The sequence below is a fragment of the Neovison vison genome, chromosome 12 (genome assembly GCF_020171115.1).
Source record: "Neovison vison isolate M4711 chromosome 12, ASM_NN_V1, whole genome shotgun sequence".
NCBI classification, from domain to species: domain Eukaryota; kingdom Metazoa; phylum Chordata; class Mammalia; order Carnivora; family Mustelidae; genus Neogale; species Neogale vison.
Genome location: NC_058102.1, coordinates 101,813,722 through 101,839,408, shown reverse-complemented (window position 1 = coordinate 101,839,408; position 25,687 = coordinate 101,813,722). Strand labels below are relative to the sequence as shown.

The 25,687-nt window shown below is 47.7% G+C and overlaps 1 protein-coding gene across 12 annotated transcripts; it reads right to left on the bottom strand.

The window, feature by feature from the left end:
- Positions 1–1,857: 1,857 nt before the first annotated feature.
- On the bottom strand, positions 1,858–22,081 carry ZNF384 (zinc finger protein 384). Of its 12 annotated transcripts, XM_044226526.1 has the most exons (13): positions 21,936–22,081; positions 21,667–21,728; positions 20,739–20,798; positions 14,116–14,186; positions 13,365–13,602; positions 13,082–13,129; positions 12,552–12,885; positions 11,587–11,679; positions 7,676–7,900; positions 6,792–6,974; positions 5,196–5,274; positions 4,096–4,254; positions 1,858–3,500 (listed from the first exon to the last, which is right to left on the bottom strand). In XM_044226526.1, exons 4-13 carry the CDS (start codon positions 14,179–14,181, stop codon positions 3,087–3,089), a joined length of 1,839 nt encoding a protein of 612 aa, XP_044082461.1. In that variant the 5' UTR covers positions 14,182–14,186; positions 20,739–20,798; positions 21,667–21,728; positions 21,936–22,081; the 3' UTR covers positions 1,858–3,086. The 12 variants fall into 12 exon arrangements, with proteins under 12 accessions (XP_044082461.1, XP_044082460.1, XP_044082464.1 ...); XM_044226525.1 differs by lacking the exon at positions 21,667–21,728; XM_044226529.1 differs by lacking the exons at positions 21,667–21,728; positions 21,936–22,081 and adding an exon at positions 21,477–21,485.
- Positions 22,082–25,687: the final 3,606 nt, after the last annotated feature.

Below are 25,687 nucleotides of genomic sequence, written 5' to 3'. Positions count from 1 at the left end.
CTTTAGGATAGTATTCCATAAATATACCTTTTTGGCGTCTGGGGGCCTTTTCTCCTTTTTGCAGGATATTAATCTAGTAACCACAGCAGGTCCTGGCTGAATCCAGACTTTCTTCAAGGTAGCTACTTTCTGAACGAAGTTGGGGAGGTGTAGCTGGTGTTGCGAGATTTAAACCCCCGCATTTCTTTTCAGGCGCAAGAACATCAGCTCCCCGACATTATTTTTTTAACATGGAAGAAATTCATTATTTATAAACTCATAAATACAAAGACTTACACAATAAAGCTGTAATTCTTCACACTTGTCAGGGTTCCTGTCCTTCCACACTCGAATACATTCTCACATATAAAATGACATAGTACTTGTGGTCTTTCCCCTTGTTTTGGTACCCACCCCCCCTTTTTGTTTTCCAGTTTTATATGGAGATTTATATGTTGTTAACTAGCACCATGATTCTGAGAGGACGAGCATGGAGCTCTGTCACAACTGGGCCAGCTGTCATCCTAGTCAGCTACAGCACGGTAAGGACTTTTTTCAATCAAGTGCATGACAGGCTGCCCCCACACCAGGGAAACAACGCAAAGCCCATACCTTTATAGTGGTGTTAGTTAAGAGCGTTTTAGAGACTGTTGTCTGCCCGCCCCCCAACTCACACATTTGTGGTATTTATCAATGCCAGAGGGCAGCGTTTTAAAGAAAGATTTTCAGTCACTTACTTTAGACCAAATATGTGAAGAAGGGTAAGATAAACCTCAGGTTTACTACTAAGTGGTAAGATACTGCAGCTGGATCTAGAAGACTTCATTTGAAGTGCCCCTGGATAAGCAATTTAATTTCTGAGTTTATGTCCTTCTCTATCATATGAGACTAGTAGTACCTACCTCATAGAGTTCTTCCTATGATTGAGTGTGAGTGAATCCTTAAAAAGAGTAGATTCTGGTTCTAATACCTGTGGTGAAGATAGTGCGGTCAGGGCATTTTCAGCAATTGGTGAGGAAAAAAGTACTCAGGAAGCTAGCAGACATTGATGGATTTCATCATAGATAACACATTCGTGTCACAGCTCAGACTGAGAGGTCTTGGGTGCCCACCCAAGAGATTGGCTGAGCCCAAAACTTAAGTGGGCATTACTTCATGGCCTATCCACATTCTTCCAGGTCATGAGCATGGTTGTCCAGCAGTACGCAGATAGCCATGTTATTCAATGTTGGAGATTTGTCACATCTTCAGTGCTTAACGGTTTTTAATTCTCAAAAAAGGAATCTCATAGGTGATCTAGTCCCATCCCTTCTAATTAACAGCTGAAGAAGCCTCCGGGTAAACATTGGTTGGCGGTAGAGCCAGAGCTAAAGTCCAGGTTTCCTGACCACGTTCTACTTTTCAAGCACAACTGTCCTGCATTGTTACTCATTTCTGGTTATGGCACCCGCTGCTGCCAACCTATGGATATGGGTAACAGATAGATGTACGTACACACTCTGCCAACTGGAATTAGCCCTGAGCCTGGTGATGCTCAAGCAGGAGTGCAGGCCATTTCAAGAGGCCATGCTCCCATTTCTTTCATGGGGAGCTTACTGGTTTTACTAACACATGACTGAAACCTTGCTCTCATATACTTAGGCATCGCAGGCCCCATGACAGGATTTGTATATAGAAACCCTCATACACCAGAATCTCACTTTAAGTATTGAAGCTGTGGTCTTCTACGCTTGGGGATACACACACAAGATTCTCATCACACAGCACTCACTCTTCACACATACACATGCTAGTGTAAATTCTTAGTACTGTCCTTGAATTTCTCCCCAGATAGCTTCTTCCCATGCTCACTCATATCAGCAGCTCCACTGCCTCTGATCCTTTTACACGAATTTATTTCTATACAAGGTTCTAAAAACACCCCTTGGTTTGTACATAAGGTTTTTTTTTTCTTCATTTTAAATTGCTTTATAACAACTGGTTTCCTGATTTTTTTCATTTTCTCTTTTCTCTGAAATCTGCCATGATTTAAAAACAAATAAAAAGGACAAAAGGAAATAAAAATGCCGTTGGCCAGAAGACAGGGTGGGTGGAGAAAAAAAAAAAGGACAAAAATAAACAAAACATCAAATATGAAAATTCTCAGAGATAATGCATTTATAAACACAGAAATGGTTACAACAAAGATGGCCGTGATGAGTGGGTATATATATATATATTTATATATATATTTATATATAAATCCGTGTCCGGCAACTGACCGTGGCACCTAGGGAGCTAAGTCCAGTCCTTGTGTTTGCCCTGAACTCTCCCTTCTCTGCAACACCCCTTGTTTTGGGCTTTCATAAAGAACACAAAGCTCCCACAGCTCCTCTGGCTTTGGGACTGGGAGACTGAGTATAGGGTCTTGGCTGGCAGAGAAGGGGAGAGGCTCCAAGGAAAACCATAACCCACACTTCTAAGCCACCCTTGACCATTTGGGGGATCTCTGGCCCCTTGGGGACCACATCTCAGCCCTTGCCCCTTTAGAAATAAAGGGGGTCTGACCCCCACCCAGATCTCCCTCTTCCAGCATTAGGTAGGAAGTGAAGTGAGACCACGAGGGGAAGACGGCTCCTGGGGATCGGGGCATGTGAGAAACCTCTGTTCTTTTGCAGGCAAGAATAGAATGGGAGACTGGTTGCCTTTAGGGCTCCCTTCTCTCAGAGATCTGGGAGGACCAGCCTCTAGTCTTCCACCAACCCCAACTTTGAGGATTATGAGGGTAACGAGAGGGTAAGTGCCCACACTGGAAAAGTTTCTATGAGGTCATAGCAAATCCCTCCCTTGAGCACCAACCCCCAATTTTGAAAAGCTATGCTTAGAAGGGGAGGTTGCTGGATTATACTACCAGCGTATTATTCCTTTGCCAATCAGGAGGGCTGATGTTCCTTTTGAAGAGGAGTTGAGAATAAGCATGTTATCCTGTGTAGGAAGGCCGTGCCCGAGGCCCAAGGAGATGGAGCCAAGGCCTGTCAAGGAAGAAGACTTTTCCCACCAAGAGAAGTTGGAGAAAGAAGGGACCAGAACTTCTTTCCCCTCTTCCCAGTGGGTGGCAGCACAGGTCTCTACGAGCTGGCCAGGTGCTCCACCTGGATGGTGCTGGTGGTGACAGTGAGGCAGATGTCCTTATGATGCTCCGCCGTCTTATAAGGGGTCAGGTCAAAGGAACACTGGGGTGGAGGGTTGGGGTTGCTGTCCCCGCCGCCCCCACCCTGGGGGGCTGCCCCAGGGGATTGGAAGTGTGGTGGCTGTGGCTGTTGCTGCTGCTGCTGCTGCTGCTGCGATGCCTGGGAGGCTTGGGCCTGGGCTTGAGCCTGGGCTTGGGCTTGGGCTTGGGCTTGGGCCTGGGCCTGGGCCTGGGCCTGAGCCTGGGCCTGGGCCTGGGCCTGGGCCACTGCTGCCGCTGCCGCCGCCGCCTGCACTTGTTGCTGGAGATCAGGAGGGTTGTGTTTCCGCATATGTTTCATAAGGTACGTTTCCTGAAGGAGATGGTGAAAAAGAGTTGAAGGATGAAAGAGAAGGAAAGAGGTTACTTATAACCAGCATCCTGGGCTCTTATTTTACTTTATAAATAGAGCCATAATTCAACAGAGACATTCTGGAGCCGTGGGCAAGTTCTCCCCGGAGCCTCTGCCAGTGCTCACTCTTGGGCAGGAAGGAGAGGGGAAACCTTCATGGTCACAGTAGGCATTCAACCTGCCTTGGGAAAAGTGGTCATTTCCCCAAAGATCTTTGAATGGAAGGACTTTGCCACCTTTTCCTGGAGTCTAATGGAAAACATCTAACTGAAATCTTTCTCCCCAAATTGCAAGTTATTTTGCCTTACGTTTAAGTAAAATTAAGAATTATTGCTTAGCAATCTTCCTCTACAGGCTTAAGGAATCAGACACCCCCAAAATTCCTTAGCTACAGATCTATTTAATTTCTCCTCTCTATTGATTTTGGTTATCTGGTGCTAGGGAGATTCCGTATAGTCAAGGCAGCACCTCTCCCTCTGGGAAAATGGGGTAGGGCGGACTGTGGTCCTCCTGGCCTGTGGGGAAACGAAGGGCGAGCACGAGCATGAGCACTCACCGACGTGTATGCCCGACTACAGATAGTGCAGGTGTACACCTTGGCGTGTTTCACCGTGTGCGTAGACAGGTGCACCTCGAGGGAGGCTGCGTCCGTGTACGCCCGATGACAATTGTGGCACTTGAAGGGTTTATCTTTGTTGTGCTGCCGTCTGTGGGACTGGGAAAATGAGGAAAAATCAGGATAAGGGCATCAGACTCATCTTTCCTGCCTCTTTGACCCTTAATGCCAGAGCACTGAGCTGGGTGTCAGCCTGCCAGCTTCTCTCTCCATCTGAAGGTAGTAGGAACTGCTTTCAATAAAACTTGAGGAGTTATAGGCTAAGGGAAGAGCTGTAGCTCCTGCGGCATATTCCAGGATCCTGAAAAGTGGGAAGGACGCTATGCTGGCCCCACTGGCCCATTGGTTCCCAAGGCAAAGCATGGGGGTGATGCCAGGGAATACCAAGACTTCTCTACAGAGCCTCCAAAGTCAAAACACTTTTCAAAATAATGGTAAGACCACATTTGCCTTTTCATTCTCCTTCTCTCATGACTGTACAGAGATTTTGTGATGTTTAATGGAGCAAAGACTGAGCATGGCAGGCAGGAGCATCTAGCCAGCTTCTGGTAGGCTAAACATTCAAAATGTGCAGCCGGGGCGCCAGAGTGGTGCAGTCAGTCAAGCATCCGATTCTTAATTTGGGCTCAGGTCATGATCTTAGGGTCGTGAGACTGACCCCACTTTGGGCTCAACACTCAATGTGGATTAGGATTAGGATTCTCTCTCTGCCCCTCCCTGACTCCGCTTATGCACACACACACACACACACTCAAAAATATTTTTTGGGGTATACATGTCTGAAAAGATGTTATATATGTTAACTTGCAATGGGTTTGTTATTTTTAAATGAATTACTAAATATTTTTTCAAGTTTTTCAGTTTCACATTCTCTGTGTAGACAAGTATTACTTACATCGACAAAAGCTCTTTGGGTTTCCCAACAATTATTAAGAGTGTAACGGGGTCCTGAAAACGTCTGAGAACCACTGCACTACTCAAATGGCGCCGTGACCCAAGTCTTAAGACGCAAGACCCTGTGTGGAGGGTGGAACATTTACCTGCAGATTGGACAGCTGTGTGAAGGCTTTCTCACAGCCCGGATGTGCACATTTGTATGGTCTGTCACCGGTGTGGATTCTGTATGGGATGAGAAAAGGAGACAGGAAAAGCATGTCAGCAAGGCCACTCAGGGATTGGTTCCTTAAGCGACCTCCTCAAGGCCACTCCTGTCCTCCTCTGGGAGTACAGGCTGGGTTTCCGGGAGGTCCCAGCCTCAGCTCCTCTCTCACACTGATCCTGCCACAGTGCCTGATCTCTGCTCACTGCCTCCGTCACTCAGCTCAAGCTCCTCTGCTGGGGGAGGAGGGACCGGTGGCTTGGCAGCCAAGAGACAGGCAGTCCTTAATTTGGCATATAGGTCAGCTCCTATAGTAGCTGTCCCTGATGAATGTTCAGAAACATAAGGTAAACACACTGGTAGGGAAAAAGAAACATAGAACACTTCTTCCTCGGCCCCCACCATACAACCAAAACCTATTTCCTCAGCCTTGAACACCGCTCCCAGAAAAAGCTTTGGTATCAAAGAAAAGCAGAGAGTTATGCTAATTATGGAGAGTAGCAGTGATATTAATACACATGGCAACTCCTTAGGGCTTTTCCCAGTCTGGCCCCCTAAGGGCAGGAAATGCCTAGTTTAGTACCAATGTGACCTCTTTCCCAAACATTACTGGCCCCTCCACTGAGATGAGCCAAGGACTTGAGGGTCTGTGGACACCTGCTCCTCATCAGGGACTTCAGAGCCAGCTTTGTAACCACGTGCTTTTCTGGACCTCTGAATAAAATCTTGGAAACGTAGCAGGCAGGTTTCTTTGTGAGGAAAGCCCAACTCCTCCTCTTCGCAATGCCAGATGGCCGAGCACTTTTGGGGGAGGGGTCACCGCATCCGGAAGCAGCCAGGTGAGAGGGCTCCTGACCAGGAACTCTGGACTCCATTTCAACTTGAGATCCGCCTAAAGGACATCATCAGCTCTCCCGGTTGGCAGGTTCACTTCTTCCAAGTCACTCCAGATTCATGGGACAAACAGTGGGCATCCTTATGAAGTATGAGCTTTTTCATTTTGTTTGCTAGTTCTCTGTGACTCCGTTTCGGACAGGTTTTGTTTTGTTCTCTATTCCTGGCATCCTTGGAACCTTGCTGGTTGCTGTAGGCTCACGAGGCTTGTACCCAGCTAAAGTCCGATTATGTCTCCCGTTCATAATTGGTGCCCTAAGGGCTAGTGGTATGGTCTTCTCCAATCACATGCCCTTGCTTTGGCACCAACGAGAAAATCTTGCAAGATGTGCGTACTGGTGTTTGGAGCAAGAGAAATGAAGGCAGAAGCTGTCTCTGCCCCGGATGAGTCTCTTTCTCCCATGGGTCAGGGAATGTCACAGTCACTGCATCTTCCCCACGCTGCTTGTGCCCCAGAAAGGTTCTGAGCGTCCGCTTGTGCCTCCAGGGTTGTGGCTTCTTCTTCTCCCAGACGCCAGTCGTATTCTCCTCCAGCCAGGTCTCTCCCCCGCCCCCCGCATGCGGGTTGTTGTGTGTGTCCGGGGCGGGGGGTGGGGAGGGCATGCCAGCGGGGCGGGGGCAGTAGCCCGCCACTCTCCCTTACCGTGTGTGCTGCTGGAGGTGGGAGAGCTGGCGGAAGGCCTTCTGGCAGTAGGAACAGTTGTAGGGCTTGGCCCCCGAGTGGATTCGGAGGTGCTGGGCCAGGTAGGAGGTGTTGGCGAAGGTCTTGGAGCAGTGCGGGCACTTGTGGGGCTTGATGGTCTCCGTGTGCATCTTGGAGTGGATCCTGCCGGAGAGGAGAGGAGAGGAGGGAAGGGGGGAGGAGGAAGCAGTTCGACACCATGGGCTCAGCTCTCTGCTGGGTGAAATGATGTTGCTTGACGGATGAGAGCACCCCCTCCTCCCTCCTCCCAAACACACTCCGGCCTGGAGAGGCTAATGACGAGGACACCCAGAGCTAGGTTGCTGCTGATCTTACGTCGGTGGCTAGAATGGCAGTGAGATGATGAAGAGCTGCGACCCCTGGCTCCTGGTCACCTTAACGATTTCAGGCTTGTCAACCCTCTGCTTCGTTCTAAGGTTATACACTCACCACAGATACCCTGCTTCCAAATAGTAATTTGAACAAAGACCAATAGCGCCTGCTCCCCATGGACCTGAAGTTGAATGCACACCTTGGCTCTGAACTGAAGCATATAGCATAAGCAGGGCCTGCTCTGCAGAAGATTTCCAAACACAGACACAGAGAGAAACCACAAAGACTGTTCCAGACTTGGGGACTGGAGACCACCATTGCCCAGGCCCCCACAAACTGCTAAAACACAGAGTTTATTTTTCAGAGACAGTAACGAGAGCCAACGGAGGCTCCCGAAGGGCCAAGTTGAAAGGGAAAAGAAACTGTGAGGACAGAAGAGTAGGCTCGACAACGCGGCCTCGGGGGTAGGGGTTCACAGCCAGGTGGCAGGGCAAAACCAAGAGCAGCCTTACCGGGTGTGCTGCTGGAGGTGGGAGAGCTGGCGGAAGGATTTCTCACAGAAGTTACAACTGTAGGGCTTGGCCCCTGAGTGTATACGGATGTGCTGGGCCAGGTAGGAGCTGTTGGCGAAGGTCTTGGAGCAGTGCGGGCACTTGTGGGGCTTGGTCTCGGTGTGTGACTTGGAGTGGATCTGCATCTCCGACTTTGAGTAGAATGTCAGTGAGCACATCCGGCACCTGGGCCAAGCGAGGGCAGTGGTTAGAACTGTCCCACCAGCAGCGCGTTGCACCCTCCCTCCACTTCCAACAGAAGCCAGCCTATCTGCTCTTTTACCGCAACTGCGCTCAAAGGCCCCTGAGGAGGAGGATCTGCTCTACTTATCTTGGCAGTCTATGCTTCTAATACAGACCCACGTGATAAAATATTCCGTAAATATTCAAAATGATCTGACTCCCTAAGTATGTAGAGAAACAAAAATTCAACCAGAAAAGACAGGTAAACCTTATTATTGGCTCTAGGCGAATGTGGATTTCATTGGGCCAGGGGTATCGACTAACTTGTTTTCCTTCTGCCTATAACTTGATTTCGGACTTTGAAAGGGCTCCCTGCCCCAACTTCTCGTGCACAAAGTTCATCCCTTCTCAAGTATTTCTCAAGTTCCCGAGGGGCTGATGAAGACAAACTGACTGTACTGCCCAGAAGGACTTCTCTCCTGTCTCCTCACATAATTGCCTTCTCTCAGATTCTCTCCTACTTCCTTTTAGCCAGTGACTCCTAGAAGGATGGGAGTGGAGAGGGATCAGAATTATCTAGAGGGGCTTTTCCAAACCATCTATGTCTAGCCCCCACCTTCGATCCGGTGTTCTACCGGCCACCTCCACCCGTGAGCCCCTGGGCAATCAAGTGAGAACCACTTTTGCAAAGAGCCAAGGAGTGAGCTGTCTCCCCCTCAAATATTTAGGAGGAAAAGATCTGTGAAACACTGAGCTTCCCTGCTAACCCTTTCCTCTTCCCTAGCACATGGAGCCGGAGCCAGCACTCTGGGCAGACATGAGCGAATAGCTGATAGACTTTCACCCATCACCTGAGTGGGTAATCCTTCCTGTTCTGATGTTGCCCAACCGTATCAAATAAGGAGCCTCTGAGCAAGATAAGCCACACCCGCTCAGACTTTATCGAATAGGAGTTATCTGTGAGCTGGAATGCTCTCATTCCTCAAAACCCTGCAGTGCACAGCACGAGCTGGTAGAGAGGGCAGCACCTGGAAGCCAAGCAAGTGGGGAAAAAGTCCCCTCTGCTCTGGTTCCTCCCCAACTTCTTTCTATCATCTGGCCTCAGGATGGTGTGGGGAGAGGACTTCTGCTTTCTTCTGATCCCAGGAGAATTTTTAGAGAATAAATAAGATCAAGACTAAAAAGAACTCTGCGCTCCTCAAAGGAAAAAATGTGACATTATTTGGGGGTATTATTATTGTTTCTACTAATTATGATTCATGTTTCTACTAAAATTCCAATCATTAAGGTCAATTTCTGTTTCTCCAGGCACCTGAAAACTCTGAAGGAAATCGGATTCCCAGTTCGCCAATCCCTGGCCGCTGTCTGGCATGGCCAAATGTTATATGGGAGGCGCAGAGGTTCTGTTTATAGCTAGTACAGGCCCAAGGACACAGCCAATGGAAGCCTGGACACTTGGGCTCTAATCAGGGTTCAGTTACAGGCTTGCTTATCAATCTAGACCTCAATTTTCTGGTCTGTAAAATGGAGAGATAAACAGCTGCCCCTAGTAGGGCCAGCAAACCCCCAGGCCAGTCAATGGTAAGCCAAGAGTGTTCTTGAATAAAACTGCGCTAATGTTAACAGTACCAGTGCTGATGGATGACCTCATACCACTATGCGTTCCACTGAGGTTGGAAACTGGACACCTTGTCACTTGGTGGGGGGGAGGTACTAACGTTACAACATAATTTCCCTTGGTTGCTACAATTTCTAGGACAGGTGGAACCACATTCATTTTTAACTTAAACAAAAGCTCATAGTTTGTGTGTGAGTGTTGAACACACAGCTGCACCCTTAGTATGAAATTAACTACAAGAGAGAAAATAACCCTTTTTATCCAAGTTTTCAACTAGAGAGGAGTCTACAAAACTTAAATCCATGGACAATGGACTGGCAACAAAATAAAGGAGTCTCAAATGAGGATCATAATAATGATAATAATAGTTGCCATTTGTTGTGCCGGTATTACCAGAGCCCCAGTACCAGTTACAGGCACTTGAGACACATTGTTTCCACTCCTCACAACAACCTGGCAAGTATTAACCCTGTTTTACAGAACAGAACGAGAAGGCTCAGGGAGGTTAAGTAATTTGCCAAAGGGCAAACAGTTATTCACTACACAAAGCTATGATTCTAACCTATTCTGAGATGCCTCACACTAGAAGTACTCAAGGACAGGCAGACTATCATCTGTCAGGAATGCTCAGAAGACTAAAACTACAGGGCCGAGGGTGGTGTAGGTGACCATTAACAGATTTCTAACTCTGAAATCCTATGAAGCCAGATAAAAGAGCACAAGTCCTTTAATGCAAGGTGTTGGAGGTTGGAAAGCAATCTGATTTAGGAGCTCTGTAGCAGTGGGGAGTCAGCAGGAAACAGCAAAGCCAGCACCCCATTTCACTAGGCCAAAGGGCACCAGTCACATCCAACACAAGAATTGGGCCCCTTTGGGGGCACGTAATACAATGACCCTGACAATGACAGTAATAACTTCAAATCACCCCAATTTTCCCCCTAAGATATTTTAAACCAATTTCAGATACTCAAAACATTTCCACATGATAAATGGGAGCCATGACTGCTCTTCCCATTTTACAAGATGGGAACCAAGAGCTAGAAAGAAGGTGACTTGTCCAGACTAACAGAACCAAAGTCCAACAATACCCAGTAAAACGCCACTGACCACAGGAATGGATGTGGTTGACCCACACATGCACGGAGAAAGGGATTGTGTATGTGTGTGTGCGTGAGATTAAAAAGCCTCCTTGGGAACTCCAGAGTTCTGAGTTTCTGAAGAAATTCCATTTACCTAGAATATAATTAGGCGCCCTTAATTTCAGAGTTCTCCTTAGTCACCTGGGTGTGGGGCCAGTCAAGAATTTCAAAAACACTGAGGGTGTAGAAAATGCTACCAGGGCTTCCTTCCAATTGTATATTCACATTCCTTCCCATAGTTTGGGAAGTCCAGAGTTAGCTTTAATGAGGGCCCAAAAAATAAACAAGCAAAAGCAAAAACAAAAATAAAGAGAAACCTCTGGCAGAATGAGGGGATCCTAATCCTTGTGCAAAGCTCCAAAGGGTCAGAGACCTAGCCCATTATTCTCACAACAACACATTTTCTAGAGGTGTATCTCCATGTCACAATGACCTCACTTTGAGCAAATACATAAAAATCCAGATTTCTACAAAATAAAAGGGACTTCCACTAAATGAAATGATATATAAAAGATGCTTTTAAATGAATCAAACTTGTCAGGTACCTTTATAAAATGATATGATGTAAACATTTCCAGGAACACTTTTATTATATAAAGTGGGATACACCTGTAATAATAAAGCTGCAGTGAACTTTCAGATTAGGAGCTGGAATTCTGCAGTGCTCAGTACTTTCTGCATAGCAACACTCCCCTCACTTTCACTTAAAAGAGGAATTTAAACACTCTGTAGTTGTGGCTACTCTCCACGGTAGAAGCGTACAACACAAACACAAATAAATGCTAAATGACAACTATTGCTTCTTTCTTTTGAAGTTCCCAACATTTCAAATCCTAGATGACATACACTCCCAACAAATGGGAAGCATAAACAGAACTCTCCCCATTTTGCAGATGAGGAAACTGAGGCCCAGAGAGGGGAAAAGGACTTGCCCAGGGTCACACAGCAAGTTCGTGGTGGAGCCGGGAACTGAATCCATGAGCCCAAGGCTCTGTCCATTTCCTGTGCCGCAGTTCCCTTCGCTCCTAAAATGGGAACAACATTGCCCATCTCGGTACACTAAGGACAGACCCAGTCTCCCAGCCATGCACATCTGCCCCTGTCTGCACCAAAGCTGTGACAGTGGTTATCCCACTCTGTAACCTGGGACCAGACTTCCCAAACCCACTAGGGCCCCTGACAGTTTTCAAGGGGATTAAAAGACATCCAACTTTCAAGGGGCAGGGAGTTTCCTTCTGAAATTCTTTTTGTATATCGCCACATGCAAATATAAGACTATTTGGCAATGGACAACTTAAAGGAAGTAGAGAATCCAAATGACTTTCATGAATTAGAAAGTGAGCAAACAGGCATTTTATAAGCATATAGTCTGGGATGGGGGGTGGCGGGAGAGAAGGGTGATATCCTGTTCCTCCCATCTTTTTATACAGATCCCTCCCATCATCCCAACCATGCAGGGTCAGGCAGTCTCAGAGCTCAGATATGGCCCAAGAACCAGCGGATGGCACGCAGGTTAAGGTTAGGGGCTTATCAGAACAGTTTCTTAGAAAAACAGGAATGGTAAGTGTAGAAAGCACAAAGGAGCTGGAGACGGAGTCTGAAACCCAGTCTAAAGCCTTATCATAAGGAAGAAACTCCGTTAGGTCATTCAAAAATTAGTCAATGCTGACAACCCCAAAAAGGAAGGCGTATAGTGGGTCTGCGTCCTGGGGAAGAGTCACTAGAAAAGTGCTAGTTGGAAGCTCTACGTTCCTGCCCCACAAGAGAACACCTGACATGCAAGTGGATCTGAGGTGGAAAGCTGTCCGCGTGGAGCCCGATTAGGGGCAAGACACGAAGGGGTAGGTAAGCTGAGACAGGGATCCTCACCCCTTGCTGCCCTGGCTCTGATCCTTACCTATAGGTCTTGCCGTCTTTCTGATGGTCGTCATCATCCTCAGGGGAGAGGACATAAGGGTCATTCATCTCAGGCAGCCCTGATTCCAGCATCCGCTTCTTCTTCCGGCCCCGAGGGGGCTTAGGAGCCACGCTGCCACCTCCACCACCACCTCCACCTCCTTCCTCTGTTAGGGTTGATGCTACCTTCTTGGAGAGGTCAGGGACCACCTGCAGGGCTTGTGAGCCAGGGGGAAGAGCTGAGACAATCATGGGAGCCGAAATGGGGAAGGTCTGAGCTGATGAGGCTGTGGTCACAAGGGAGCCTGAGGGGGACGTGATTACCAAACCAGGACCTAGGATTGGGAGAAAAAGGAGATGGTGTCATGTTGTCCAGTCCTGATCCTATTTACTTTCCCCCAGATCATTGTCTAACCAACCCCTCACCACCACCCCCCAGCCCGGAGTATATAGGAAACCCCAAACCCTGTAGAAAAATAATGGTCTCCTAACCCCTGTCCCCACCCCACCCCCGGTAACAGTGAGATTTACCCCTTGATTGACTCCCTTCTCTTCTCCACCTCTGAGAACAGGAGACTCCTTGATTCAGAGAAGGAAAGAATGTCACCTCCTCAAAGGCAGGGACCGCATCTTCTACTTCTTTGTATCCCCCACAATGCCTAGCGCATTGCTAGGCACACAGTAGGCACTTAATAAAAATGTGATTGAGTAATCAAACACATATCCCACTCCCCATGTCCTTGGAGCCCTCCAGCCTGGGGTACTGATCATGAAAGATCAACACCTCAGATTGGAGAAGAGCAGAGTGGCTCACCAGCAGTCATCAGTCCTGTAGACGGCACAGGGACCACGGTGATATTCTGGGTAACGGATGCCTGGCTATGTGGGGTCAGCTGGTCTGACTTGGACTCTGTGTCCATATTGATGCCTGAGGGCAGGGACACTGAGGCAGGCACTGTCAGCAGGGTGGGGTAGTGGGGTGGAGCCAGCCCACAGCCCTTCTCTGGCAGCAGCTGATCCTTCATCTTGTTGATGAACATCGTGTTCTCAATCTAAAACAAAAGGAAAGGGGAGGCGAGTGGGGAGGCAAGCGGCCGCCTCTGAAAGAGCCTGATTTGGTCTGCTCCCTAAGCACTTTGCATGGTCTGTCCTCCTGGGAGAGCAAGAAGTACAGTATCTTTGTGCTTCCAGAGAGAAGCCAGGACAGAAATGCTGTGATTCTTAGTGGCGAGGGACCTGGTGAAACAGCACGTGATTTATCTTGCTTCAGTCTCCACAATGATAGAACCTATGCTCAGAGTTGAACAAAGAAGGCGAAAGAGAAGGAGCAAAAGGGGCCCCTGGGTGGCTCAGTGGGTTAAAGCCTCTGCCTTCGGCTTGGGTCATGATCCCAGGGTTCTGGGATCGAGCCCCACATTGGGCTCTGTGCTCGGCAGGGAGCCTGCTTCCTTCTCTCTCTCTGCCTGCCTCTCTCCCTACCTGCGATCTCTATCTGTCAAATAAATAAATAAAAATCTTTAAAAAAAAAAAAAAAAGAGAAGGAGCAAGAACCAAACACCACCTACCTGTCCTGAGACTGTGGGGATAGAAGGCCAGAAGTACGGGTTAGAATTGAAGTGAGATTCTTCCATTCTACCTGAAGAGAGAAAGAGAGACCACGTCACACTCTCACGACTAACCCAAAGAAATGTAGTAATGAGAAGGGCAGTTGGGGAATTCCTGGCCTCTTCTTTGGCACCTGACCACAGGGCTGCAAATTTACAGTGAAGATCTCAGGATCTACCATATTCATCCTGGAGAACCACTCAGCATGAAATCGAACAGAGCCTATCCTACTTCAGATGCCCGTGAAAGAACTTAATACACGTCTCACTTACCCACAGAATGTCTCCCATAAACCAAAGAAATAGACTTGGCTGTACTTTCCTTTGGTGACAAAAAGAGAAACTCAAGTTTCACTGACCAACTTAGAAACAGCCAGGGTACCTATTCCTGTTCCTCTTTTCCTTTATCCCACAGATCCGTCTCCCTTGAAATAAAACATCTTAAGATTTCCAACTGACACATTTGTAGTTCTGTGCAGCTTGAAAAGGTTTTAGGCCAGAACACAAAATGCTCGAGGGAACTGAAGAGTGAAACTGGCAGGAATCCCAATCAGTACCAGATGATACCTGGGGACCATGTCCCAACAATCCCACCAAGGTCTCTGTAGCCCTGCACTGGGTGCCATACATGCTGAATGGAGCAGTGAAAACCTGGAATTACCACTCTAAAAGAGGCTAACCCTCTTTCTGGGTGGCACAGAGGGTTAAGCCTCTGCCTTCGGCTCAGGTCGTGATCCCAGGGTCCTAGGAGCGAGCCCCACATCTGGCTCTCTGCTCAACAGGGAGCCTGCTTCTCTCTCTCTCTCTGCCTGCTTCTCTGCCTACTTGTGATCTCTCTCTCTGTCAAATAAATAAATAAAATCTTAAAAAAAAAAAAAAAAAAAGGTTTTGAGCACTAGGAGTAGCAGCAGCACCCCAGATTTCTACTTACAGGATTCAGAAAAGGGACCACAGTGGGCCAGAATACGTAACACAGTACTAGACGCCTGCCTTGTGATTCTCAAACACGATGCTTCTGAGAGTTCAAGTTCTTCTCTGTATGTGGATGATAAATGAGCTAGCTTAAAGCTTTGGGAGGGAGGAATAAGCAAAAAGAGTAATCCCTCAGAATCATGTTGCAAGTCACAGATGGATACGGAATCTAGGCATCCCACCATTTCCCCATTCCGATCACTTCTCCTAGCAAGGTAGTATGTTAATGGCAATTATTCAAGAGTAATTTCCCCAAATCCTGGACCCAGGAAGATCCAGTCCAGCAGAAGGTAGGTGAAGAGGGAGTATGAGACTGCTGGAATGGGGAAATGACCAACAGCTGGAAATAAAACATTAACATCATGCTGCTAGTCTGAACCAGAAGCAATGTAGATTCAGATGGGCGGGGAGGGGGGAAGGACCTGTGACTTCCAGCCATGAGTGGCTGGAGGATGTGCTGGAGGCAGATACCAGAACCACTAAGTACTAGAGGGTACGCTGGGCACAGAAACCAGGTTTGAGGTAGATTAAGGAAACTAGGAAAATCTGTAACAAAGAAGGAGAAACAGAAGTGACATCACTCTAGATGTAACCCTGTTCCTTCTCCAGAAATCTTACCACTTTTTCTGCTCTATTAAACAGCATTCTCAATTTTCACAAAACCTATAAAGGGAAGCAGAACTGAATTGCAGCCTACTCTTTCCTAAAAAGTAGCAGAGAAGAGAGGACTGCACCAAATCTGTGAATACAACTTTACACAAATAAGGCTCAGTATTAAGTGATCCCAGAATCAATCACAGGCACGTCCTACCCCCCAACTTATAAAATATATCAGAACAGGGGTTCCTGGATGGCCCAGTGTGTTAAATTCTCTGCCTCAGGTCTTGATCTCAGGATCCTGGGATCGAGCCCCACATCAGGCTCTCTGATCAGCAGGGAGCCTGCTTCCCCTCCCACTGCCTGCCTCTCTGCCTACTTGTGATCTCTGTCAGTCAAATAAATAAATAAAATTAAAAAAAAAAAAAAGTTTAAAAAAAAAATACATCAGAACAATCTCCAACACAGGTGCCAACCTTTTCCTTCCAGCACAGCACTAACTTTACAAAGGGGCCTCGGATCCTTCTTAGGCAACAGAAATCAAGAAATGATCAGATCAGTTTAAGGCGATCCAATCTTGCCAAGCCCTTTGGGAAGCAGGGGTCACATCTTGGATCTCCCCACGGTCTTGAACACAGAACTCCTCACCCAGTATGCAAGTCCACATTTAATGGACTGATTGACAGTGGACTCTATACATACAGATTTTGAAAACAATACTAGGGGCTTAAATCAAAACTCACAACCCCATCTGTCTAAACTTCTAGCTGAGAGAAACGACACATACAAGAGTAGTGGCATATGATGGCAATGAAGTAGAGAATTAGGCTGGCCAGTAAAGAAAGGAGGGTCTAATTTATAATCTCCCCCGAAGGAAGTAAACACGTTAGGGATGTGAAAATTTAGGAGGGAGGAACTGAAAGCCTGAAAATAAGACTATCTTCAAATAGGGTTCTGAGGCATAAGGCCCCTCCCTGCCAATAAAGATTAGATCCATTCATACTGGCCAACTAGTGGCTCAGGTGAAGCACTTTATGAAAGAAACAGCCCCTGTGGGTTCTTTACCAAGGGGGCACACAAAGTGATGTGGCAGGGGGTGGCTGGGTGGCTCAGTGGGTTGGGCCTCTCCCTTCAGCTCATGTCACGATCTCAGGGTCCTGGGATGGAGCCCTGCATTGGGCTCTCTGCTGAGCAGGGAGCCTGCTTCCCCCTCTCTCTGCCTACTTGTGATCTCTCTCTGTCAAGTAAACAAATAAAATCTTTAAAAAACAAAACTAAACAAAAAAACCTAAGTGATGTGGCAGACAGGACCATGTCACCACTATCATCACCATGAACATCTACTAAGTGCTCATTGTGTTCAGGAACTGTTCTAAGTCGTTCCAAGTACTTCACAACGATTGCATCATTTAATCCCCACAGCAACTCGTTGCAGTAGGCAGTGGGATGCCCACGTTTCAAACGAGGAAAGTGGAGTCACAGAGTCAAACAGTAAATATTAGGGCGGGGATCTGAATGCAGATACCAAAGGGCAAGTTAAGAATGGGGGTTCTAGAAGAGACCCAAACCCTACAACTAAAGTACATACTCTCTGACACTGTGACTTGATGCACCAATTAAAACAGCTAAAAATGCAGTTAAAGAGGATGTTCTCTGTCCACAACCTGGGAGACCTCACTTGGCCACCAAGGTCATTGATTTTAGAATGACAGAATCTGAGTAAAAACACCAGACCATCCAAAGGGATGAATCTGAATAAAAGCCCTCTCCACCTCCCTGGATACCTAGGCTATCACTCTGCTTTGGACCTTAACAGAACAAAGTGGGAGACAAGAACCACAGCTGGTCCCAGGACACAATGATAAATGTGACTCATGGGCTGCCGATGAATATGTCTGCCCCAAAGAAGGGGGTACACCCAACTAGGAGCAATGTTTGCCTGCAAAATGACACCTCTATGCTACACTACTGTTCTGAAAAGGCTGACTTCTATCCCTGTATCCCTGAAAGGAGATCAAATGGAGAGCCAAGAAGAAGGCTCTTGGGGCGCCTGGGTGGTTCAGTGGGTTAAAGCCTCTCCCTTTGGCTTGGTCATGATCCCACGGCCCTGGGATCAAGCCCCACATGGGGCTCTCTGCTCAGCGGGAAGCCTGCTTCTCCCTCTCTCTCTGCCTGCCTCTCTGCCTACTTGTGATCTGTCAAATAAATAAAATCTTAAAAAAAAAGAAGAAGAAGAAGAAGGAGGAGGAAGGCTTTTGCCAGAATATAATGTAAATGGTGCCCCCCTGCAGTTGTGTAACAGGGTGCTCCTGGTGCCAGATCACTCGAGACCTTTTTACTGTCCATTAACCTCTTAACTTTCTATGTTTCATGGAACAATTCTCCTTCCCAAATCATCCCAACATTCAAGCAGGCATATACCAACAGTCTTAAAACCTGGAGAAGCCCAATGATATTATGGGGAAACCCCATCTCCACAGAGTGCCAGTTCTGATGGTTATGCCAATATATCAACGATAATAAAAAGAACTGATTTATCCTAGATTGTGAAGGAAGTAGAAGGCTTTTGTTACAGACCCAAAGAGCAGGAAAGAAAGAAAAACAGTAAGTAGAGGGGCGCCTGGGTGGCTCAGTGGGTTAAGCCGCTGCCTTCGGCTCAGGTCATGATCTCAGGGTCCTGGGATCGAGTCCCGCATCGGGCTCTCTGCTCAGCAGGGAGCCTGCTTCCTCCTCTCTCTCTCTGCCTGCCTCTCTGCCTACTTGTGATCTGTCTCTGTCAGATGGATAAATAAAATCTTTAAAAAAATAAAATAAAATAAAAATAAAATTAAAAAAAAAAAAACAGTAAGTAGAAAGAATGTTGGCAGATTAAAAATCTGGGTTCTAATTTCAACTTTACTACTGCAGCATACCCCAAGCATTCTGTTAATAAAAATGAAGGTTTATAGTTGAACAGTATTTTTCTTTCAAGAGGGTCAAAGAACTATGCATTTCTTTTCCAATCTCAAAAGAAATCTTGGAAGTACTGAGGAGGTGAAGAAAAAAGACAATTATTAAGTAACACCCACAAAACATTTAGTAAGACCTAAACTCTTACACCAGGGCTTTGTCCGTCAGTCCATCCTTCCCCAGCGTGACCAGCCATCCAGGAACAAAGATGCCGCCACCTGCAGCATGTGGTTTTGGTAGACATAGCAAAAGGCCATAGTCTTTTTCCCCGCACTTACTATGTTTTAAAAAAATTGCTGCTTGCTTTTCAAATAAACTCCTATTTTTCTTCAGGAAAGCAATATTCCCTTAACACAAGTCTTGAGAAAATCACCGAAGACTCTGAGGCAACCAAGTGTAGTAGCTGGAAAATGAACCTAGAAATCAAGACTTCTGGAATCTAATTCTAGGTCCCACTTCAGTGGTTGACTCTGAATAATTTACTATTCTACTAAGTTTCTATTTGGGTAGAGGATGGAGGAGAATAAACCCCTTAAAACAAATTCATAAGGCATATGGTGATGGGAGGCAGCTCAAAAAAGAAAAAGAAATAAAATGCTTCAAGTGCTCCCAAAAGGAAGAGAGTTAGGGAAATACTTCCATGTGCCAAGGACTACTAGTGACAATTACTGACAATTACATAAAGACCACATAATTACAAAGGCACTACCCAAGAGTATCAGGTCTATAGCCTCCAGCTCAGTAATCATCAACTAGAAGCACTAACAATAGAGATGCAAAGAACAATCAACTCAACTCACCTACAGAAAGAACTTGAACCAAGGGACCTCAGACGCTCTATGGAGAAAAACTGCTCCAAAATGCACAATTGCAGAAATGCTGTAATATTAGCTAAAGAACTTGAAATGAAGAAACACAGAGAGCTATTTTTTTCTCAGTAAGGAAACAAAATCTTTTTCCTCAGGTTCTAAGGGCACTCAGCAAGGGCCATCTTGATAGAATTTGGGGCCTTCCTACCATCTGTGAATTATTCCAAGTACAAAATAACCCAGAAGAGGTTTATCCCAATTCTCCTGGGAAAGACCATCACACCATGCCCAAACACACCAAGAAGACCACTATGACCACAAAGTTGGCAATCCGAGCCAGCAACTTCTACCCTGGGTACCGCTGGACCATGGTACTCAGTACTCTGTGGGAAGAAGAGCACAGCCTGTCCTGTCTATTTCACTACAAATGATGATCTGGGAAATATGAGGGGGAAAAAAAAAGTGGGCAGGGAAAAGGGGGGTGGGGCAGTTGAAGAGGAAATATGCACTTAATATTTAATTATCAACTTGGCCCAGAAACCTATGGGGAATAAATTTTATAAACCAGACTGGAATTAGTCCTCAGAAGAGATCGCTAGGATTATAAGCTGTGAACTCAAATTCTTTTGGGTCTCACACTGTCATTTCAGACTAAAACTCTACCACTATCAAACCTTGTATTCTAAATTCTTCCACCAAGTTCTGAGGTTCACTCCATACAACTTTATCTACCCATGAACGAGGGTTTTTTTTTTTCCCTGAAAACTTAACTTTGACAACCAAACTGAAATAAACCTGTGTCACAGATTCTAATCACTCAACAAGACCACTTGAAGCACCCCTCTGTGACATTAATATGAACCCCACTCTAAACTCAGCTCTGCTTGTTCCAAACACAGAAAAACAATTCCACAAGCTATACCACAAGGACTATATGGTGACTGGGGCTCATTTGTCCCTGAAGCAGAATAAATTTCTCCTTTGGACATAATGCAGCCCTACTTGGTGATTTCACTCAGACATTTCACAGATCATTTCTGAATACTGGTGGGAACAGAAAGTGATGGGGTAAAGTGCTAACTTTTTACACAAAAACTTCCTGGGCATCTTCAAGAGATAATTTTTCTCTCACATCAAACACAAGTACCACAATTGCTATTACTAGAAGAATTCTGTCACACTGTCCCCAAAAGCCCATTTAATTATGACCCCTTCTCCCCCCAAACCAGAAAAGCCATTAACCCAAGATTGTCTTACCCTCTCTCTCTCTTCCTCCTGTCGTCTTATTCCTTCTCCTTTCCAGGGCTCCTGAACTTTCTGTAAACAAATTGTCTGGGTTACTGGGGCCAGTAAGGGTACAGCCACCAGAGGACCTGCAGAGAACCTCGGGAATTCTTTGACATTCAGCAGTCAGTCTGGAAGGAAGGCAGACCCCCCAAATCCAAAGATGCAATGGTATAATAAGGAGAGTAGTGCCACCCACTATGCAGATAGGAGGGAAATAAATTCAATTCCCAGGAACTAAGATGAACTCTATCACCAGTGCTTGGGTTCCACTCCTGGGCTCAGACACTGGCTCTTCTTCGTTCCCCAGGGCCACAGGTAAGCAAGGGTCATAAAACAGAGGAGTTGGAGACAGAGATGGACCCCTGCCCCCAGAGGATTGGCTCAGAAGACAAAACTGAAGACTAGGGGGATGCACAAGCCCTTGTGTCAGGCACAGTGCCAGTTCAGGCCCAGCCACTTCCTCTGGCCTCCCCCCCACTTCTTCGAGGACTTCGCCCCTGCCTACCCAAGGCCTTGCGCCAAGAAGTACCTCCCTCAGCCTGCACGGGGGTCTATCTATTGGACACCTCAGCTGTCCCCAGAAAACCTTCGCTCCCCTGAGACAGCCCCTGGGAGCCTTCTCCTGGTGTCGCCCCCCACCCCTTCCTCAAAGACCCTTCTTTGGGACGTCCCTCCTTCCCCTCCAGGGAGCTGAACTCTGCCACCCACCAGACAGACACCCGCCCCCTAAGCCCCCCCATTCCTCCCCATCGCCCGCTCCTCCACAACCACTTCCGGTTCCGGGACGGACACACATACAGTCACACCGTGGACCCCCCCCTTCCACGCCCCCCCAAGGAAAAGGGGAGGGAGGAGCAGAGAGCTCGGCGCGCGCCGGCTGCAGCGGCGCGAGACTCACCCGGCGGCGACGGCTGCGGCGGTGCCAGAGCCTGAGCCAGAGCGCGGGAGGGGCGGCGTTTGCTGGGAAAGGAGGGAGCCGAGTGGGGCGGGAGGACCAGCAGGGGGCGAGGGGAGGGGGGAGAGCGCGAGGCGGAGCGCGCGGGCACGCACTTTCGGCGCGAGACAGACCCACACACTCACACGCACGGAATGCGCGCGAGACACCCGCAGGGCGGGGGCGCGAGGCAGTGGGTGGCCCCCTGCCTCCCTCCCTCCCCTAACACTCACCCGGAAGTGGTGCTGCAGCTCGTGCTCCCGAGAACCCCGATTCCTCCACGCCCCCTCCCTCCCTCCCTCCCCCCGACAGACTCAGAGTAGAGCTGCGGCGGAGAGAAGGCGGGAGCGCCGGAAACGAAAAGGGGGGAGGGAGGGAAATGGCAATGCAGGGGGGGCGGTAATGGGGAAAGGGGGGGGAATGCAAAGGTCGAGTCACTTCCGGGAGCGGCAGAGCATTTCCGGCGCTGCCAACGCTCCGGAATACTCCGGGCAGAAGTTACGACAGGTAGGGGCGGAAGTGGCTTCCGCCCAGGGACGTGCTTGAGCCCTTTGTGGATGTGACGCCACAACGGAAGCGAGGGCGGGTTCCGCTGAAGGCAGAAACCGAACCTTCAGAATTACGGTCCCGGGCTTCCGGAGGGGACTTCTGGGGAAGTGGGAGGGTGAAAACCGACAGGTTTATGAATTATACATCAGGTACGGGGCGGGAGTTGGGGGCGGGGGAAGGTAGGGATTTCTAAAAGACTATGGATTTCTTTTCCTTCCTTCAACGCGCAAGACTGATAGAGGAGGTTACCATTATTTTTTGCTATACTCTCAAGACTGTCTCAGTGCTTTGAATTGTGGGAAAGGATGAGGATGTGTCAGTCGTTTTCTGAGGTCCCTGCTTAGGCCCCCAAAGTAACCGATAACCTCTCCCGACCACACCTCTGTACTCTTGGCTTAGGGTCTCTGTGTTCTTGTTGCCCCATCCACATCTCTATCTCCTCACCCTGCTCTACTTTTAAATAGAGCACTTATCCCCCCCCTATACTGTATTGTTTGCTGTCCACCTCTTCCTGCTGGAATACCGGCTTCATGAGTGCAAGGGCTTCGATTCGTTCGCTGCCGTACCCTCAGAGCCTGGCATTTAGTGAGTGGTCAGTAAACGTTTGTCGCAGAAATGAACACGGCATGAACTCTTTGAGGAAGCCTTACAGGATTGCTCGAAAGCATAACGGTTCTGTTCTCTGAATTTCCACAGCGTTTAGTCTGTACCTTTTGTTGCTCTTTTAACTATTTCATATATCTGACTCTTCAGCAACATTGTAAGAAACGGTCTCGTACGTAGTATTCTAACCACTGCTTTTCTGAGTATATAGTAGATGCTGAATATATGCTGTTTGAGTGATGAATGCTGCCTGCACCCCGATCTGGCAAGAATCCCCTTGGACTGAGCTCTAATTTGGCTGAAGCAGAATTGAAGTCCTTCTTACTAACAGTTATTAGCCCCTTGCTGAGAAAGCAAAATAATGCAAATAAAAATAACTGTAATTTTCTCTTTAGGGATAATGAAAATAAGATTCTGAAGATTTAAGTAATTTTTTTTTCAAAATCACAACAAGGAAGTAACAAAGGACACCTAAAAATAAACATTTAAGTTAAAGGTTTAAATAGAAGATATGTATCCTAGGTTTGTAATTATAGTTTGTGTCCCTTTGAAAATGTCTACCGTCCTGATCACATTTTTGGGGCTGTTCACCCAGTCTGTGTTAACTGAGTAGCAACAGTTGGCAGTATAAGATCTTAAGGGCTTGGATGTGACCAGACCTAGTTGCTGCATGGGTTGGAAATTGCTAATTCCAGAAACATCGACTTTGGAGGCTGAGATAGGAAAGTGGGAGCAAATGGTAGTAATCACTCTAATTCCCAGTTCTCCTCTTCCGTCCTAGTTCTTTTCCTATTTTCATTAATGGTACTCCCTGAGCCTCAATGTCCCCAACTGTCAGCCCTGCTCCTGCCCTTGCTATAAGAAGCCAGTTTTTTAAGTGCTTTGAACTTCTTACAGAAGAGCTTTAGAGATAAATGTGGGGCGTAGGGGGAGGAGGGCTGTTAATTTTAGCCTGGGGTTTTCCAGCTGGCACACTGTTTCCATCTTGAATCACTTCCACACCCTGAGCTCTGCCTGGGAGATCCCTCCTCCTGGGGGCTTCCCCATTTCCTGGTTTGGTCTGAGCCATAATGGTAAGCCTTCCAGAAAAATGCTTAAAAGAAGACTGGCTGAGTCATTTGATGCAGCTTAGGAGGCAAAGAAAGCATAGTGATGAGAGATGCTGGTCCCAGTGGTGCTTGTGATGTGTGGCCTCCAAGAACCAAAAGGGTAGTATGGCCTTTGTTTGTGTTCTTGGTCTGTCACTAACCAGAGACTCTCTGCTCAACCACTTGCAACCTTCAAGGACCTCCTAAGGCCCCATAGGCTGTTTCAGTTTCATGAGAGATAAAGGTTAGGATCTGTTCCCCAGGACCTCCCAACTCTTCATGGTTATCCTGACAATGTGATCTAGTTTGGGACATTTCCTTTAGGACAAATGGGAAGACGAGGATGTCTCCTTTCTCCTCTGTCTCTCCCTGCCATCTGACTTTCCATGGGGAAGAAGGACATTTAGGGAGAAGGAACAGGTGAGGAGTTCGCAGTGTCTTGCTGGTGTATTTTAATTTATTTAAATTTAGAGAAACAGCAGGCTAATCAGGCAATAATTAATTCCCTCTTCATTAGGGGCCTTCATGCGTGCCTTTTGCATATGGATGAGCCTCGGGGTCACACTGTCCCTCAGAAGAACTACAGTTGCAGAGGGTGATAGAGCCCAGGCATGCTCTCCAGGCACTTGAGCTCCTTCCCCTTCTAAGCCAGTGCTCCTCCCCTCACAAAGACTACCTTACAAAGACTAGATTCCTGGGGCAGGGTGGGGGGGGCGGTAAGAGAAAGGTTAGTGAGGCTTCTTCTCCCATCCACCTCCAATCCCTACCTCACGGCCCCCCGCTGACCCATGTCCTCAGCACTTCCTGCACCCTCAGGTTCCATCCACCCTTCTCCCTCCTCCAGCTGCTCTGAGATCACTGAAGGCCCCACTGCGTTGACTCTGAGCCCTCCTCAGCAGATTGTTGGCTCTGCACCTCTGCTTTTAGTTGGCTCATCACTCCTTGCCCCTGCTCTGCCTTTTTACTCTGTAGCACTCTTTTTCTTATGGGGTCTGAGGCCCTAAAGGTACATACTGCTTTGGTCCTGAGAAATAGGCTCCCTTCTCCCCAACTCCCCATTGTGGGCTCTATGGATTCAGCCACTCTTCCTTAAGTGGACAGTAAAGCTCCCCAACACCTAAAACACATGCCTAACCAACCTATACCCTCCTGATGCTAGCTGCATAGATAAATACATAGAGGCATTCAGAGTCCGGGGTAGCCCAGACTTGCTCACTACAGTCTCCTCTCCTCCCCAGAGCTCCCCATTTCCAGGGAGCAAGTGGGGCACAGATGGGGGTGGGGGAGAAATGGGACCTGGGTGGTTACCATGGCAACAGAGCCTAGCAACAGCTGAGAGGCTGATGTGTGGGCTTTTGCAGGGCTGTCGCTAGAGCCAAACCCAGAATGGGGGGCTCAGAGGTGACTGATCCCAGCTGGGCAGTCTCTGTTCCCTCCTCCAAACATACCCCTTGATTCCACCCCCGCACCCTAGCAGCACCTCTCTCTCAGAGAGGGCAGAGTGGGGAAAGCTAGTGAGAGTTAACTACAGGGGTTCTAATGCTGCCCAGGTTTTGGGGGGCAGCTGTAGATGGGGGCAAGTTAGGGAGCAAGGCTGAAAATAAACCAAGCAGGGCAGACTCTTTCTTGTTTTTCTCTCCTCCTTTTACTCCTTACTCTCCATCTGTCTTAGCAGCTCTCTCCTCCTTTTCTTGCTTGCTTCATTGCCTATCCCTTTTCTCTGTCTCCTTCCTCATGGTCTTTCT